The 17,843-nt window shown below is 38.8% G+C and overlaps 1 protein-coding gene across 4 annotated transcripts in view; it reads left to right on the top strand.

Annotated features, from left to right (window-relative positions):
* Positions 1–17,843, top strand: part of MDN1 (midasin AAA ATPase 1) — a 166,613-nt gene that overhangs the window by 102,313 nt on the left and 46,457 nt on the right. For all 4 annotated transcript variants that reach the window (XR_011997104.1, XM_072737323.1, XM_072737331.1 and 1 more), the window contains exons 48-62: positions 174–385; positions 705–925; positions 1,802–1,915; positions 4,797–4,929; positions 6,557–6,672; positions 7,461–7,594; positions 8,263–8,420; positions 8,638–8,758; positions 9,120–9,330; positions 9,682–9,913; positions 10,227–10,353; positions 11,001–11,171; positions 15,592–15,806; positions 16,200–16,587; positions 17,368–17,477. Coding sequence is in view for 3 of the 4 variants with exons in the window: in XM_072737323.1 (XP_072593424.1) it covers positions 174–385; positions 705–925; positions 1,802–1,915; positions 4,797–4,929; positions 6,557–6,672; positions 7,461–7,594; positions 8,263–8,420; positions 8,638–8,758; positions 9,120–9,330; positions 9,682–9,913; positions 10,227–10,353; positions 11,001–11,171; positions 15,592–15,806; positions 16,200–16,587; positions 17,368–17,477 (2,663 nt within the window). In the remaining variant the exon portion in view is untranslated. The remainder of the gene's footprint in view (positions 1–173; positions 386–704; positions 926–1,801; positions 1,916–4,796; positions 4,930–6,556; positions 6,673–7,460; positions 7,595–8,262; positions 8,421–8,637; positions 8,759–9,119; positions 9,331–9,681; positions 9,914–10,226; positions 10,354–11,000; positions 11,172–15,591; positions 15,807–16,199; positions 16,588–17,367; positions 17,478–17,843) is intronic.

Below are 17,843 nucleotides of genomic sequence, written 5' to 3'. Positions count from 1 at the left end.
TTCTTTGAAACTTAACTGTCTTTAGGCAAAGTGGAATTTAGCTTGTAGTGTTGAAAATTGAAGACTGATGAGAGTTGTGGGATGATCACAAAGGTCCTGGAAAACTATTATTCCTCTTCTACTTTTTGGTAATAGCACTTAGATGTTGCCTGTGTGTTTTTATCTCCTACCAGCTTGCACAGGCTTTACTGGAGAAACATGTTTTTTCTCTTCGAGCACATGAAACCTGGGGTAACTCCATCCTTGCTATGGGCCTGTGGCCAGATTCTCTGCCCTCAGCTCTCTTTGCTACAGAAGACTCTCACCTGTCTGTAGTCCGAAGTGATGGACAGATCTTAGTATATTGCCTTAACAGGATGAGCATGAAAACCAGCAGCTGGGCCAGGTTAGTGGAGCCTTGAGTTTGTGTCTCTTTGGCATCTTGACTTTTTTTTGATGGTAGTGGTCATGACCCAACATGTTTGACCGGAATGTTATATGGTCATTTATTACCCAGCTGTTATAGTTTCCTTGTTCATTGTAATATTGCTCCCTATTTATTATTCACTAGATATGTTTTAATTATTCTCCTTTGAAAGGGACTAATATTTTCCCTATTACTTCTTTGATCTGTTATTTGTAAAGTTATTTTCCTGGTTCTTTGAAATGTAAAATGAAAGTTCATTCTAGTACTGACTTTGCCTTATTTTTCTAATGAATTTCAGGATTCAGCCTCTTACCTTACCCGATTTAGAGAAAATTATGCAGTCTCCTAACCCTGAGAGCTTGAAATTCAGTTCAGTCGAAGTGGATACTTACTGGATTGATGAACCAGAAGTTCTGGCCATGGCTGTTAAATTGCTTATAGAACGAGCAACCAATCAAGATTGGATGCTCAGAGTTAAATGGCTTTATCATTTAGCCAAGAATATACCACAGGGGTTGGGTGAGTTGAAAAGCTTAATTTGTACAATAAGTGCATAAATAAACTATTTTAGTGCCTCAGTAGCTGTATTATCCTGTGAGGACACTTAAAATTGTATCTGGGAGATCTAGCAATAAATTTGTTACCTGGCCTTACTATTTGTATAGCTGTTAGAAAACGTTAAGGCATGTAACTGCCCTTAGATGTGTCCTAAGAGAAACTTTGCCCCTGTGTAATCCTTAGCATTTCATGGTCTTCCACTTTTCTATCAAATCCAAAAGGAAAATGTACTATATCATGTTACTGCTTATTTTTTTTAACATGCTGCTATACAACCATCCTATCTGAGGAAGGTTGTTTTTGGTAAACTTCATTTGCCTTAAAGTGCTTAAAAGACTTATTTTAGTTCCAGTATTCTAAGTTGTCCTGCTTAATTTCTTTGTACTTTTTTTTCATTTTAAGAGGAAAAACCAACCTTAACAACATTGCACGGGTTGCAAAGTACAGGACTTGGAATTTGTTGGTAGAACTTGTTGCCTAAAGTAGTAGAGTTTATATGAACCCTTCTATCCATGAGAACTTAGCCAAAGAATATGTGTATTGTATTATGCATGTGATCTGTCTAAAATTGTATAGAGAGAATTTGTATTTTATCTGCATTGTCCTGTATGAGAGCTATTAGCCACAGGTAGCTACTAAAATGTAAATATAAATTAATTAAAGTTAAATAAAACCTAAAATCCAGTCCTTAGTTGCACTGGCCACATTTCACATGCTTACTAACACAAGACTAATGGCTGCCCTCACACTGCAACTATAGGATGTTTCCATTATTGCAAAAAGTTTGCTTGGACAGCCCCACTTTAGATATTAACATTATTTCTCCTTTCTCCACAGAATCAATACAGATTCATTTGGAAGCCAGTGCTGCATCTCTTAGGAATTTTTACTCAAATTCTCTCTCAGCTGGGGTCAGTAATGTCATCAAAATATTACAACCAAATATAACAGGTACTGCACCTGATTTAATTTCGAGTTCAGGAAATGCACAGTTTAGGAAATTGGTTCATTGAGTCCATGGAAAAAGACCTGTCACAACTGCCACTATAATAAACACTGTATTTTGGAAGACTCAATGTATCCAGATGCAAATTCCACTTTTTTTTGTTTGAAACTATCCATTTATTCTTTAGTCTTTGAAAGAGGATGGTGATATACAACATAGGGAGAGAAAATGGGAGTTGGAAGACTGGTCTGTGTTCCCAACTCAGCCACAAACTGGCTTCATTTGGAAACCATCATTCATACTTACTGCCTATGTTTGAATAATAGGGGAATTCTATTCATTTTTCTGGGTCCCTTCCACTCAAAGCATTCTGTTACTTATTAGTGTTGTTAACAGAAAGGGTTTTAAGCTATGGGTATATAGTGTGAATTACTTCAGAAGGTACAAAACCTTAATAAACTTTTTAAAGCCTTAAATATAAAGTTACAAAACCATAATGATAAAATAAATAGCCATTCAAGGTATCTAATCAAATGAGGCATTCAGGGACACCTGGGTGACTCAGCTGTTGAGCATCTGCCTTTGGCCCAGGGCATGATCCTGGGTCCCGGGATCAAGTTGCGCATCGGGATCCCTGCGTGGAGCCTGCTTCTCTGCCTATGTCTCTGTCATTCTCTCTCTCTCTCTGTCTCTCATGAAGAAGTAAATAAAATCTTAAAAACAAAAACCAAATGAGGCACTCAGAACTTTTTTATTTTTATTTCTTAAAAAGACTATTTGAGACAGAGGACAGGTGGGGAGAGGGGCAAAGACAGAGGGAGAAGCAGAGTCCCCACTGAGTGGGGAGCCTGACTTGGGGCTTGATCCTGGGACCATGTGCGGAGTGGAAGTCAAACACTTTACTGACCTAGCCACCTGGGAGCCCCCAGAATTTATTTTTAATTAGAGTAAGATTCTTTTACTTGAAGAGAATAATATGAAGTTGGTTGAACATAAGCATTATGTTCATAAGCATAATGAAGAAATTAGGGACATGTTCACAGAACCAGGTTTTTAATTTCCCATCCCTATCTTCATTTGATATTGATCAAAACATACCATTGCCATTTGGTTTAGAAGAAAACATGCATGATGCTTTTGTGCTACACCAGTTGTCTTTTGTACACTAAAGGTAACAGGTAAACGTTTGGGAAGAAATCAAATAATAGGGAAAACTCCTGTACTGGTCATGTTGTGGCTGAACTAAATCATGCTTTCCCAAGTATGAAAGAATTTTGGTCTTTGGGAATAGTTCTAGACTAGAGTAGCAGTTTCCCTTTTTAGCAGGTATCATTTGCCCACTGTTGGAACATAGTAGGTATGCCTTCATCTTCCTTTTCAAGTGTATAGCTTTGGATCATGTAGTCTTACTGGACTTTGGAATGTGAGTTCCCTCCATGTACTTTGCTGTTCACAGTAGGCATTTGTTAGTCTACTGTATAGTAGATAACCTTTATTTACTATTATTTATTTTTAAAGTTTTTATATGTTAATTGAATTTAAATTGCTTTATTATTAGTTTCAGAAGTAGAAGTCAGTGATTCTTCTATAATACCCAGTGCTCATTATGTCCTATGCCCTCTTTAATGTCCATCAGCCAGTTATTCCCTCCCCCTTCCTCCTCTTCTCCAGAAACCCTCAGTTTGTTTCCTGTGATTAAGAGTCTCTTAATGGTTTGTCTCCCTCTCTTGTTTTATTTTTTCCTTTCTTTCCCTATGATCCTCTGTTTCGTTTCTTAAATTCCACATATCAGTGAGATCATATGTCTTTCTCTGATTGACTTATTTCACTTAGCATAATACCCTCTAGCTCCATCCATATCATTGCAAGTGGCAAGATTTCTCTTTATTTGGTGGCTGAGTAGTATTCCATTGTATACATCTATATACCACATCTTCTTTATCCGATACATTCATCTGTCGATGGACATCTGGGCTCTTTCCTAGTTTGGCCATAGGGGACATTGCTCCTATGAACACTGGGGTGCAGGTACCCTCTTCAGATGGTAGATACCTTTAAGATTTGAAGTGCTCCACTGACCTACCCAGCCGCTTTGAAGTTTATGTTACCTTTGTTTTGTTTTGCCTCCCTTTTTTGAGTTCTCACAGCCTCTGGAGAAAAGTCAGATCTGATCACTGCTGCCTTACAGAAGAGGTGCCAAGTTTAAGCCGAAGAAGCAGCAGATGCCACATTCTCGATTATAAAGAAAGGGCTTTTTTAAATAATAAAATAATCTTGAGGGTTTTTTTTGTGTGTGTATGTATTTTAAAGATTTATTTATTTTTGAGAGAGAGTGCATCTGTGCTTGCAAGTTCAAAGAAGAGGGGGAGAAGTAGAGGGAGAGGACTCTCAGGCTGACTCCATGCATGCACAGGATCTGACACAGGTCCCATGACCCTGAGATCAGGACCTGAGCTGAAATAAGAGTTGGACACTGAACTATGCCACCCAAGTGCTCCTTGAATTGATTTCCGTATTGAAATCAAATAATGAGACATATTTATTCATTTTCCCACCACGTAAGCTAGTTTTTTGAAGTTAATGACAGCAGATTGGGTCATTAAGCTCATGAATTGTTTTTGGAGCAAGTGACTGTATTACTTTATATCCTGCAGTGGAATGAATTTTCAGGACTAGTAGAAATTTTGCATTTAGAAAGGAAAGTGTAAAAGCAGTTGGATTTTACTTTTCTAATGCTGTGGGCTGAAACTAGCAATTTTCCTATTCTGTCCCTTCCCCATCAGAACTGAATATGATCAAATTAAGATAGTAAAAATCTTCAATTGAAGTTTTCTAGGCAAAGAGTTTAACTCCAAAATTCTACTTTTTGTTTTATATTTTCACCAGATGAATTTGTGATTCTTTTGGATCCCCGATGGAATATGCAGGCTTTGGACATCATTAGAAATTCAATGGACTTTGATCCACAAACAGACCAGCCTGAGCAGCTCTTTGCCCTTTTAGAGTCTGTTGCGAACAAGTAGGTGAAGCCTGATATTCTGAGCACTGTTTACCTCATTGTACAATATAGCTTTACAGATTATACCTTTTCTAAACTCTGTCAAGTTTAGCTTACATGTGTTTAATCTTCTGAACCCGAGAAGTGGTGGATATTAGGTGGGATTTCCTTCATTGCTGCTTCTCCTTTATGCTCTCTGCTCATTCAAGTAATTCTGGCTCTGGTGTCAAAATACCTGTAAATTTTGCAAGTTTTTAATAATTTAATAGGATGCTTTTAGAGATATATCAGCTTAACGTTAATGTTGTCTTTATTTTGCAATTAATCCTTTATCATAGGATAGTCATGTTTCCATTGTTTTCTATTCATGATTTGCAGCAGCTCCTCCCATTTTCACCTGCTCATTCTTTCACAGGTCCTTTCCTCAGCCTTACACATCACTTCCCATGTTGGAGAAATATGTAGCACCTGTACGTTCACCTACACACTCAACATACAAATTTATCTAATTGTTTCATAGGCTGGTCTTTCCTCACATTTAATACAATGGCCAGCATTATTTTTTTAATTGACTATCAGTGTAATGTAATACTTTTTTTTTAATATAGTGAAAAAATTTATATTTATTTATAGCTGGCTGGACTCAGTTTAGATGATCCCAATTTTGTTGGCAACATCCAAAGCATCATAGTCAGGAGGCAGTCGAACATATGCTTTCTTCTCTCCATCAAGCCTGATTAAGGTGTTTACCTTGGCCACATCAGTGTCATAGAGATTCTTCACAGCCTGTTTGATCTGGTGCTTATTGGCCTTAACATCCACAGTGAACACAAGTGTGTTGTTGCCTTCTGTTTTCTTCATGGCTGACTCAGGAGTCAGGGGGAACTTGATGATGGCATAGTGATCAGGTGTGTTTCTCCTGGGGGCACTCATTGAGGATATTTGGGCTGCCTTCTGTGACGCAGGGTCTTGGGTCATTGGAATGTAGGTGACATGTGGATCTTCTATTTTTTTGTGACTGTCCATGCTTTTCAGCACCGCTTTCAAAGCCTTTGCTTTGGCTTTGGCTTTGGGAGGGGCACGGGTTTCCTTCTTTGCCTTTGGTGCCATCTTCATGAAAGCAATGTAATACATTTTTAAAACTAATTTTGTAATTGAGGTATAATGTACATTATAGAAAAGTACACTTAATAATGAGTATATTTGGTTTCGATGGATTTTCACAAAATGAACTCATGCATGTGGTATGAAGTAGCACTTCAAAGGCCCTCTTGTCTCCCCCTCCTAGTAGCTTCCCCATTCTGCCTCCCCAGCTAACTTCTAACACTGGAGATTAATTTTATTTTGGCTGCTCTTAAGAGTTGATAGTGCCGTTTGTCAGGTCACAGTAAAGCCTGGCAGTTTACCTAAATGCAGGTTTTCCCAGCCATCTGTCCTCCCCATTTTCACCCCTACCCCCAACTCAGTCATCATCACTTTTCACCTCCATCTCTTCAATCCAGAATTTGCAGGGGTTGGAAGTGAATGACAGGTTGAAGGAGATTGATGTTCCAAGCATTCTCAAGATTTTAGCAGTTAGAGGATGTGATTGCCAAGTAGTATACACCAATAACTGATAATATTTGTTATATTATTGATCTCATTTCAGGACAATCCTATATCTTGACCGGGAAAAACGGATTTTTACTGAAGCAAATTTGGTTTCCATTGGTGGCAAAAAGCTAAGAAATAGTGTTTTGAGAATGTCCTTTGAATTCCATAAAGGTAAGAAGTTTAACCTTTTGTATTCTTGAGTTATGCATCTGATCACAGAATGTCTCTAAAGGTAAGAGACCTTCAGCAGCTGCTGCCGTTTTCTGATTCTTTTTGATTTGGTGGCCTAATTTATTCAGTAATAATGACCAACTGCTTTGTTACATGTTCTTGATTTCACTTAACTTTTTATAGCAACCTTGCATGGTGTAGGTCCTATGCTGTGAAAGAGGAGAAGGATGTATAGAGATGCTCATGGTCATATCTCTAGCAAGTAATAGAGCTAGAATTTGAAATCTAGATCTGTTGGCTCAAAATGTTCATGCTCCTAACTATTTGGCTATAGGTTCTTTCTTCATTCTTCCTTTATTTTTTAAATTGAAAATATATCTGTGATCGTCAGAGAAAATTTGGACTATATTGAAGCATAAAAATAGAAGTCTGTCTTTGAAGGAGTTATTGTTAATAGTACATTCATTTGTATCTTCTCCTCTGTGCTGTCTATTCTTTCAAACATACATACACTTCGATTTGTTTTGTATTTAAACAAGTACTTCTATAAAATCTGCATTATTGCTCTAAAATTTTCATTTTTCATTAAGACATTAAGAACTTCTATAGATATGCATACCTGATTTGCTAAGTTTAATAGTAGGCTAAGAATTTACTTTCAATTTTGACCTTTCAAAATTGACCTTTGTACTAAAGATGCAGTTAAGTTGCATGTTACAGTTGATTTTGATAATATCCAGGGTTTAATTTAAATCTGATCAAATGTTCTTATTTATGTCAACTCTAAGATCCAGAGAGCTATCACAGCCTGCCCCATGAAATTGTGGTCAACCTTGCTGCTTTTTTTGAACTTTGTGATGCACTAATCCTGCTCTGGGTACAGTCCTCTCAGGGGGTTGTGTCTGATGCCATTGTCATTAAGGTGAGGAAATGTACTTCATGTTTTTATTTTTGTGCTAAGAGAAATATTTCAGATTCTTAGGGGTGAAATGAACTACAGTGTTATTATATGCCCAATATTACTTGAGAAATTTAATATTTCTTAACAGTTTTAAATATATATATATACATATTCTAGAACTTTATGGGTATATAACTAGCATAATAAGTAGCATATATTTGAAGTGTAGAATTTTATGTTTTGACATGTATATGTCTATGAAGCCATTCCATAATAGTGAACATACCTAATAACCTCAAGCCTTCCTTCATGTTCTTTTGTATTCCCTTTCTCTCCCTTCCCCCCACCCGAACATCCATTAATGTGCTTTTGGTTCCTATAGATCAGTTGTGTTTTCTAGAATTTTATATAAATGGAGTCATGCATTATACTTTTCTGTCTGGCTTCTTACACTCAAAACAGTTATTTTGCGATGCATCCAGATTGTTTCGTATCAGTTCATTCCTTTTTTTATTGCCAAGTAATATTCCATCAAATGTATGTACTACAATCCATTCACCTCTTGAAGAACAGTGGAATTTTAATTTATTTTTTAATCCACTTAAGCCTTCTTAGTCATCATCAATTGAAATATGTTTCTTGTGTCTTTTACTGAGAAATGTTTGTAATTTGGTTTACTTTGTTTTTAGATCTTGGATTCTGTGCGGTGGCGGGACCGGTTTTGGACTGTGGCTGACACAGTAAAAGTGGATACCCCGGGCTTGGCCCTGCTTGCCCTGCACTGGCACTGGGTTTTAAAACATTTGGTCCGTCAAATCCCCCACCTCCTAATGAACCATGAAGACAAGTAAGAGTCATACTTAGAGTAATGATGTCAGTATGTACATCTATGATAATAAAGAGAAAAGGGTTTGGAGTTGAAACTTTTCTTCTTGCTTTACTTTGGTTTATTCCGTTGGCCTATTGGTGAATGTAAATCAAATGTAAATGATATCTCTACTATGTCTCTACTATCCAGCATTTCCGCCTTTCCTTACTTCCCTCTGCTCTTTTCCCCTTTAAAGATACTACAAAGAGGTTCAGACGGTCTCAGAACATATTCAGAATTGCTTGGGGAGCCCGACTGGTGGCTTCACTGGTATAAAGAAGTTGCAGAAGTTCCTGGGACGACCATTTCCTTTTAAGGTATAATTAAGAAACATGTAGTAAACACAAAGATCTGACCTCTTCTGAAGTTCGCCTGGAGCATGAGGCCTGCCATTCAACTAGACTTATCCTTGCCTAAATGTTTAACTTCTAAGTGTTCACTGAATACGATTAACTGATTTGTTAAGTGTTAACATCTTGCTTATTGTTGACAGTATTAGTCTGGGTGGTGTTTTAACTTTATTACTGTAAAATCTGAGAGCAGCAGGGGTAAACAAACTGTATGTTTTCTAGAAGCACTGTGGAAATATTTAAAATGTTTTCTTAGATGTGAACAGACTGCTCAAAAGAATCTCATTTCTCCTCTATAAGTAGGTTCTCCTGGGTTTTGTTGTTTCAGAACAAGCTGGTGGTGGAATGTTTTTCTCAGTTGAAAATCCTTAACAAAGCGCTTGCCATAAGGGAGCGGATGCCTGCCCTTGGGGAAAGTGGATGGTGGGAAGACATTAATCGTCTCCAAGTGGTTGCTTCTGAATGGACTTTTAAAAAACGTCTCTTGCAGGCCTGGGGATTGGTCCTCAGAGCTAATATTCTGGAAGATGCCAATCCAGGTAATATACTCTGGAGTTTAACCTACTGACAGGTGTTCCAGTAGTATCTCTTGCCCAGTAGCCAATACGTTTTAAGTTTTTCCCTTAGATTTTCTTTTTACTCTGTTTCACTTTCTTTTTTCTTTCCTCTTTTTGTATGCTATAACTACAATTAAATAAGTGCCAGGCATAGAGATGAACTTTACATATATTATGTAATTCTCTCATCGGAATTGTGCAGGTATTAATAACATCATTTTACAAGTACAAAACTCAAGCTCAGTTTAAGCTCACAGTCACATGATTAGTTGGGAATCTAAGCCTGTTCTGTTTATCACTATGCTATAATGTTGCATGTGTCTTTTTGTCCAGATGAGTTGAAGAATCTTGTGAATGCTCATTGTTTAGAACTAAAAGCCAAAGGAATTTCATTTGGTTTTCTGGAGAAAAAGCACAATGAAGCTTCCTCCGTGTTCCAACCAGACTTTACCTCCTTAATCCAGCTTACCAGGAGTGTTCAGTTGTGGCCTGCAATGGAGTACCTGGCTATGCTTTGGCAGTACAAAGTGGTAGCTAATTTTATGACACAGGCCTGTTTAAGAAGGTAAGCCATTTTCCTCTGGGGGACTTTTTTTTCTTGTTTGATTATTCTCTGTATCCTAATGTGAAACAAAGTACAGACTTAAAGGGGACTAGTTACTGAAAGACAACAAGAGAAGTCAGTTGCCACTGATTCTTTGCCTATTTTGATTCCACCTCTACAAGTTACTGGGTATTATTCCAATAGAATTGCTTATCTGTTTTTTAATAGATGCACTATAAGTTCTGTGTGTTCCATCTTCCCATACATAATAGATTTTTAGCACTTTATTGATAGCCAACAGCCCATCCTTTCTTCCTCTTTATTTGTGGAACAGATCCAGCAAAAATCAGCAACCCCAGATAGATGAGGAGATAAGTCATCACATCACATTTTGTCTTAAGCACACACCAGTTGCTCCGCAAGAGCTTCGAGACCTTTGGTCCTTACTGCACCATCAGAAGGTAAAAACCAAAATCAAAAGGGAAATAAACCTCTATACTATGACCCAGTTAGACTTATTGTGACAGACTGGTTGCAGAATGGTTTATTTATGTCCAAAACTCCAATCTTACTTGAATTAACTTTCAGAGGGGGAGAATTTTGAGTGTTTTTTTGCAGTAATTATCTGTGTATTTCCCAGCTCTTCCTAGAATCATTCTATTTGGTTTCCAGTTAAATGAGGCTAAAATATTTGCTTATTTTTATTGTTTGTGCAAAAACATAGTGGGTGTTTTTAATCTTTCCCCCAAGAATTGAATGTGAGTAGTGGTAAACTACAGTTAATATAACTTCATTAGTACAACCTTAATTTTTTTATGATGCTCTATTCATTTATCTGTTTTGCTGATATTATATTCATGTGATTCACTTATATTTCCTCCTGTACCTCTTTTTTTTTTCCTCCTGTACCTCATAAAAGCAGATCTCAGTTTTATAAAATTATCATTAATAAGTGGCTTAACCAAGATGACCAGGGTGGCAGAAAATCAGGGACATTAGAATTAACACCTTTAGACCCATGTTAATTTTAGATGAGTTATAAGACAGAAACCTCATAACTCGGTTTATGGAATTTTTTTCAGATATCCTCTTATCTATTTATCTCTAGGTGTCTACCGAAGAAATTACTTCGTTGTGGTCTGACTTATTTAATTCCATGTTTGGGTCTTTTTGGAGCAGTACTGTGACTACAAATCCAGAGTACTGGCTAACGTGGAGCCCTCTGCCTGATATACAGCAGAGGGAGATGCCTAGGTCCCTTCTGGACTCCACATTGAAGGTTTGTTGGCATAAAATCATGAAGATGTTTGATGGTGGAAAATTTTTTTGATCTAGCAATAAATATTTATTCCAAGGACAGAGGAACACCTAAATAAGTAATTCTCTAATACTTTATTTTCTGCAGGATGTTAATAAATAAACCTTCAAAAAAGATACTCTATCTTAAATTATTTCAAAAATTCTGAATTAAAGTAAATAAAGTTAAATGTCTTCGCTCAGGGTACCTGAGTGCTTCAGTGGTTCAGTTGTTTGAGCATCTGACTCTTGTTTTCAGCTCAGGTCATAATCTCAGGGTCATGAGATTGAGCCCTGCATTGGGCCCTATACTCAGCTCAGAGTCTGCTTGGGGATTCTTCTCCCCTCTCCCCCTCTAAGCTCCCCCCTGCTCATGTTCTCTCTAAAATAATAGTCTTCACTTTATTCTCTAAATAAAATATTCTTTCTAGTCACATTTATACAAATATATGTGTGTATATGTGTGTGTATATACAGTTGACCCTTGAACAACACAAGGTTTGAATTGAACGGGGTCACTTACACATGGATGTTTTCCAATAAATATGTATTTTATTTGTGACTGAAAAGTAAGGTAGAAGTTGCCAAATGCCTAGAAGCAAAGGGAAGTTAGAGGGAAGATACAGGGAAGGCTGGAACAAAAGGGCCATCATCTTATTCTGGCACTCCTTATCCTACTACCTGTGCAAGACTTGGTTATTGAGGTATTGAATGGTGAAAGAGGTACAAAGGAACTGACGGGCTTGGGGGGTGAATTCTCACTACAGTGGTAGGACCTATCACTGGCCAGAGTTGGCCAAGGACAACAGAATGATAACCTGCCTCCTCCCTGAAGTAAGAAGTCTAGGAGAACCAGGGGGTAGGATGAGCACTAAACAGGATTCTTGGTGACGGAGGGGACTGCGGGGAGGAGTTGTTATCCATGGTACTGAAAGTCTGAGGCAGGAAATTAATACCACAGGGATAGTGGCAGCTGGCTCACTGCTTGCCACCATTTTCTGTAAGCAGGAACGGTGTTAGAACTTGGAATAGGGGCCAGGTGGAGCAAGTGGCCAGAAAAGGTGAGTAAAGGTGCTCTGCCTTCCCTGGTTCTTTGTCTTTCTCTGGACTCTATGTGGAAGGAGATTCTGCATTCTTGGGTATAGTAGCAAGTAGCAGATAGCACTCTAGGGTCCAACTTTGCCAACTTTGGTTGGAGATCAGAAGGCCTGTGTGTCTTTTTCTACAGTATTGTACATAGTTAGGGTTTTGGGTAGTTAACCATTAAATACATGGGTTTTTCTTTTATGTATGTGGTGGGGTGGGGGTGGGGGATTGGCATTCCTAACCCCTGTGTTGATCGAGGATCAACTTTACATCTATATATAGATTTCTGTAGCAATAAGTATTATTTGCTCTGTATCTTATTCACATATATTTTGTATTAAATATACATAAAAATAAGATCGCTTTCTTTGTTTGTATGTCATGGAAACATGTCATTCCAGCTTATACTTTGTAAGGTATGCCATTGTTCTAATGTGCTGGAATTTATTTAATCACTTATTCATAAATGTAGAGGTTTTTTGCCTTTATTTCTCCCTTTCCTATAATAAAAACTAGAATTTATTCCTTGGTTAGAATGTCTGTACAGTTAAAGAAATTTATGGCTATTCTCAGAATGTCTGGGCAGGTGGTTTTTAGCAGTGGTTTTTGTTTTTCACACACACACACACACACACACACACACACACACACACATACACCTCCCCACCTAGTTTTTATTTAAGTTCCAGTTAACATACAGAGTAACACTAATTTCAGGTGTAGAATTTAGTTACCTGGTACTCATCACAAGTGCCCTCCTTAACACCCATCTCCAGGCCCCTTCCCCTGTAATAACTGTCATTTTGTTTCCTATGTTAAGAGTCTGTTTCTTTGTTTGCCTCTCCCCGCTCTCCCCCCATCATCATTTGTTTTGTTTCTTAAATTACACATATGAGTGAAACCATATGATATTTGTCTTTCTCTGACTAACTTATTTCACTTAGCAAAGTATTCTCTGGCTCTGTCCATGTTGTTGCAAATGGCAATATTGCATTTTTTTTTTTTATGGCTAAGTAATATTCCAGTGTGTAAATTTTATCCATTTACCAGTTGATGGACATTTGGGCTGTTTCCATAATTTGTCTATTATTGATAATGCTGCTATCAACAGGGTGTATTTTTTACTTTTTCAAACATGCTAGGAGCTGGTAAAGGAGGAGGTCACAAAGCCCAGGATAATCACAGGAAGACTTAGGACTAGAGCACAATTTCACTTATTATGTAATCTATTTATTTACATTTTTTTTTAAAGATATATTTATTTATTTATGATAGACAGAGAGAGAGAGAGAGAGAGGCAGAGACACTGGCAGAGGGAGAAGCAGGCTCCATGCACCGGGAGCCCGATGTGGGGCTCGATCCCGGGTCTCCAGGATCGCGCCCTGGGCCAAAGGCAGGCGCCAAACCGCTGCGCCACCCAGGGATCCCCTATTTATTTACATTTTTGACACACTAGGTGTTACCAGCATTTTAAATTATTAATAATCAGTTTAAAAAATCTTGTTTGAATTTGTTCTCATGATTATTTTTTTAGATTAAACATCTTTATATGTATGTATATTTCCTTCATGTATTTTTCAGTCATGTTTACTGCTCATTTTGTTAAAAAATGAAGTCATCATTTTCATATTGAAGATCTCTTTATAAAAATTATAGGTATTAAACCTTTACCCACCATATGGTTAGAAATATATTTCTAGTGTTCTCTTGTCTCTCAGGTTTTTTTTTTTAAAGATGTTATTTATTTATTTATTCACGAGAGACACGGGGAGAGAAAGAGAGAGACACACAGGCAGATGGAGAAGTAGGCTCCATGCAGGGAGCACAATGTGGGACTCGATCCTGGGACTCCAGGATCACGCCCTGGGCCGAAGGCAGGCACTCAACTGCTGAGCCACCCAGGCATCCCATCTCTCTCAGGTTTTATAATGTTTTCTTTTCAAATATTCTAGCCCCTTTCTATTTTCTGGCTTTGATGTCATGCTTTTAAAAAAATGTCTTCTGGGGCAGCCCTGGTGTCTCAGCGGTTTAGTGCCACCTTCGGCATGGGGCGTGATCCTGGAGACCTAGGATCAAGACCTGCATCAGGCTCCCTTCATGGGGCCTGCTTCTCCCTCTGCCTGTGTCTCTGCCTCTCTCTCTCTGTGCCTCTCGTGAATAAATAAATAAAATTTTTAAAAAATAAAAATAGTCTTCCTTCCCTTTCCCTAGAGGTGAAAACCATTTGCCTAACATTTTTTGTATATTTTTGTTTTATATTTAAATCATTAGTTATATCTGGATATCTTATTTTGTGAGGTAGGTATCTAAATATTTTACACAAACAGTATATCTAAAAACAGTATAATAACACCACATTTGATTAATTTATCCTTTCCACTCATTTGAAATGCCACCTTTATCATACCTTATTCCCACAGATGTTCATGGATTGGTTTGGGACTCTTCTGTTCTCTTGCTCTATCAAAATTATCTTTTAAATTAATTAAAAATTTTTTTTTCATTACCTCTGTACCCTTCATGGGGCTCCAATTCATGACCCTGAAATCAAGAATGGCATATTCTTCTGACTAGGCCCAGCCAGGCATCCTTCAAAATTGATTTCCTTATTGTAGAATATTTCTGAAAGCCTTCAGTGAGAAATCTTGTGAATTCCCGAGAGTTACAGAGTATATACAGTGTTTCCCATCGTATGTATTTAACCACTTAATCCTTTGCTGTAGATAGCTATTACTGTGTCCCAGATGAACAGTCCAAGGAGCACAGGTTTGACAAACTTTGTCCCTGGCTCTTAACGTTTATCTTCTAGCTCTACTGCAAGAATGGTCTTCTTGATGCCCAGGTTGGAGGGATTTTCTTGCATTAGTAAAGCACCAGTTGTTCCTCATTCTTTGAGAATGGAGTCTGTTTCTTTAAAGCCTAACACCTTAAAAAAAAAAAAAAAAGCCTAACACCTGACACCATTCTGCACTCTGGTTGACGTTTACCTGGTTCTAGCAACTTGAACCTCCTTTTTTTTTTTACTCCCTTTCTTCCTCTGAAGTGCTCAGTGCTGCTTGTTAAAATCCTTTTAATTTCTTTTTTTTTTTTTTTTAAGATTTTATTTATTTATTCATGAGAGACAGAGAGAAAGAGGCAGTGACACAGGCAGAGGGAGAAACAGGCTCCATACAGGGAGCCTGTCGTGGGACTCGATCCTGATCCCGGGTCTCTGGGATCATGCCTTGGGCTGAAGGTGGGGCTAAACCGCTGAGCCACCCAGGGATCCCAAATCCTTTTAATTTCTAAAAGATACATGACTCCTCTCTGTCCATCAGGGCCCCAGCAGTCTCAGTAGAGCCATATTCTCCAAGTGCTGTTTTGAAGTCTTGACCAGCAGCTGCAGAGCAAGTCCTTGGGATGTGAGTGGCCTCCCTATCCTGTCCTCCTCACATGTCATCCTGGGAGAATGGGTTGAAAGAGCCCAGCAGCTCCAGGACATCAGCCTGGCGCTTTGGACCAACATGGCTGTGCCTTCAGTCACAGAATTCAGGTATTCTTGCCCTCCCCTGCCCTGCTCCCAGGTAGACTGTAAAGTTCTGTCTTTTTTATAGAGCATGTAGCAGAGAACTCAGTCATAACTTGTTTCTGTAGTGGCTAGTTTTGATGGCTGAAGACAAGTATATTTTCTGATTGGATCAGCAGGTTTTTAGCCCATGACAAGTTATTAGGAGTTGGCTAGTGCCTCTGTCGGTTTTAAGCTTATTGTGATAGAGCGGAGCTTAGAAAAGCATGTAAGGTTACTTGAGCAGAGAAATTCACCTCTAAGTGGTGAATTAGTGCAGTAATGCAATCTACCTTGTCATTTTCTGAAAGAATGATAGTTGTGAGAAAAGAGTGCTGTTTGATGTAATGCAAGCCCTTAAGTGCTTCCTTATCTCTACAGACGCACGGATTCCCAGCTCCAGAGGCTTGTGCTGTGTCGGCACCTGGCGGGTTTGACAGAGCTGCTCCCTGAACCCCAGCGGCAGGAGTATATGCAGAACTGCGAACAGCTGCTGCTCGGGGACAGACAAGCCTTCCAGCATGTGGGCCAGACTCTTGGAGACATGGCTGGACAGGAGCCTCTGCCCAAAGAGTTGCTATGCCTCTTGCTTACTTCCTTGCGCCACTTGTTTGGGGAAGGGGATATTAAACAGGACCTCTCTGAGCCAGCCCATCGTGGGAGCCTCTGGGTGAGCCTTGGCTTGCTCCAGATTCAGACATGGCTTCCACAGGCACGCTTTGACCCTGCAGTGAAGAGGGAATACAAGCTCAAGTATGCTAAGGAAGAGGTACGGAGGGGTGAGAATTTGGAGCATGGGGCTCCATCCCTGACTTAGTATATTACTCCTTTTATTGCCTTTTGAATGCTTAGAGCACCAGAGAGATGATTTTGCATAGGCTACCCTGTGATATCCCAGGAGTGTGTTCTAATGACTGCATTTTCCTCTTTGAGAATTCCTCTGAGTAAGCTTAGGTATTTGGAGGGGTCCTTCCTAAGCTTCTGATGTATTTGCCAGTAGACTACAGTAGGCAGAGGTCACGACAGTTGAATATCTGAGGCATTGCCAGAGAACTAGTGGTATCTCTCCTATCCGTACTCCCTCTATCTGAACTAAGTCGAATATTTGGACTTGGATAACTTCTTCAGATGCGGTATGGTATTCCTCAGCTTTTGAACTTTTGGTTTGTTATCTAAAACTCAAGGATCAAGTAGATTTAGATTATGTGGTATCCCTTGATATTTGAACTTCTGACCAAACTCAGGAGCTGAATATATAAAGATAGTGATAGAATTTTCTTTCTTCAAAATGTGGAACTAGTATATGAGTTGGTAAAGACTAAGCTGCTATAGCAGAGTCCTTAGAAGTTCAGCAGTGTAAATAAGGTAGTTTCTTTTCCTAATAGCTCTAAGGTGAGTGGTCCAGGTTAATGGAGCAGAAACCCCTGCTCTTGAGTCATTCAAGAGCCCAGATTCCTTCTATCCAGTTTCTCTACCTTTCCCTGGGGCATTGTCCTCTTGGACAGGGTCACAGCTGGGCACAACAGACCTGCTTCTTCCTTTCTGTTAGTTACACCAGTTGCAGTGTGAGTGGAAGACCCGAAAGCTCTCGTCCCAGCTACTGACTGGAACAGACTTGGAAGATGAAGTCATTATCCGTTACTCTCATCCTCACATCAGGTAACAGCGGAGTGATTGTGTTGGGGGTTTATTGACTTTTTTTTTTTAAAGACATTTTGAGGTTGGCCTTTGCAATGTAATTGCAGTTGGAGGTGATAATACATACTCTGAACTACATTAGCAATTAGACCCTAAAGCCATGGTTATAGTCAGGAAAAATTAATATTCTGATAGGAGGGGCAGGATTCACATGGGGTCAGGAGCATTGAAACCAGAACTTTTTTCAACATGACAGAAATTGGGTCTGGTGATGTGCACTCTGTGGGTTTGTTTTCTTGGTAAACATTATATAGTGTAGCAGGTCTGTGTTTAGTCCTGCCCCTGCCTTTAGACTTTGAATAGATCACTTAATTGCCTCTCAGCCTT

The sequence above is a fragment of the Vulpes vulpes genome, chromosome 1 (assembly GCF_048418805.1).
Source record: "Vulpes vulpes isolate BD-2025 chromosome 1, VulVul3, whole genome shotgun sequence".
NCBI classification, from domain to species: domain Eukaryota; kingdom Metazoa; phylum Chordata; class Mammalia; order Carnivora; family Canidae; genus Vulpes; species Vulpes vulpes.
This window is presented reverse-complemented; position numbering and strand designations above follow the sequence as displayed.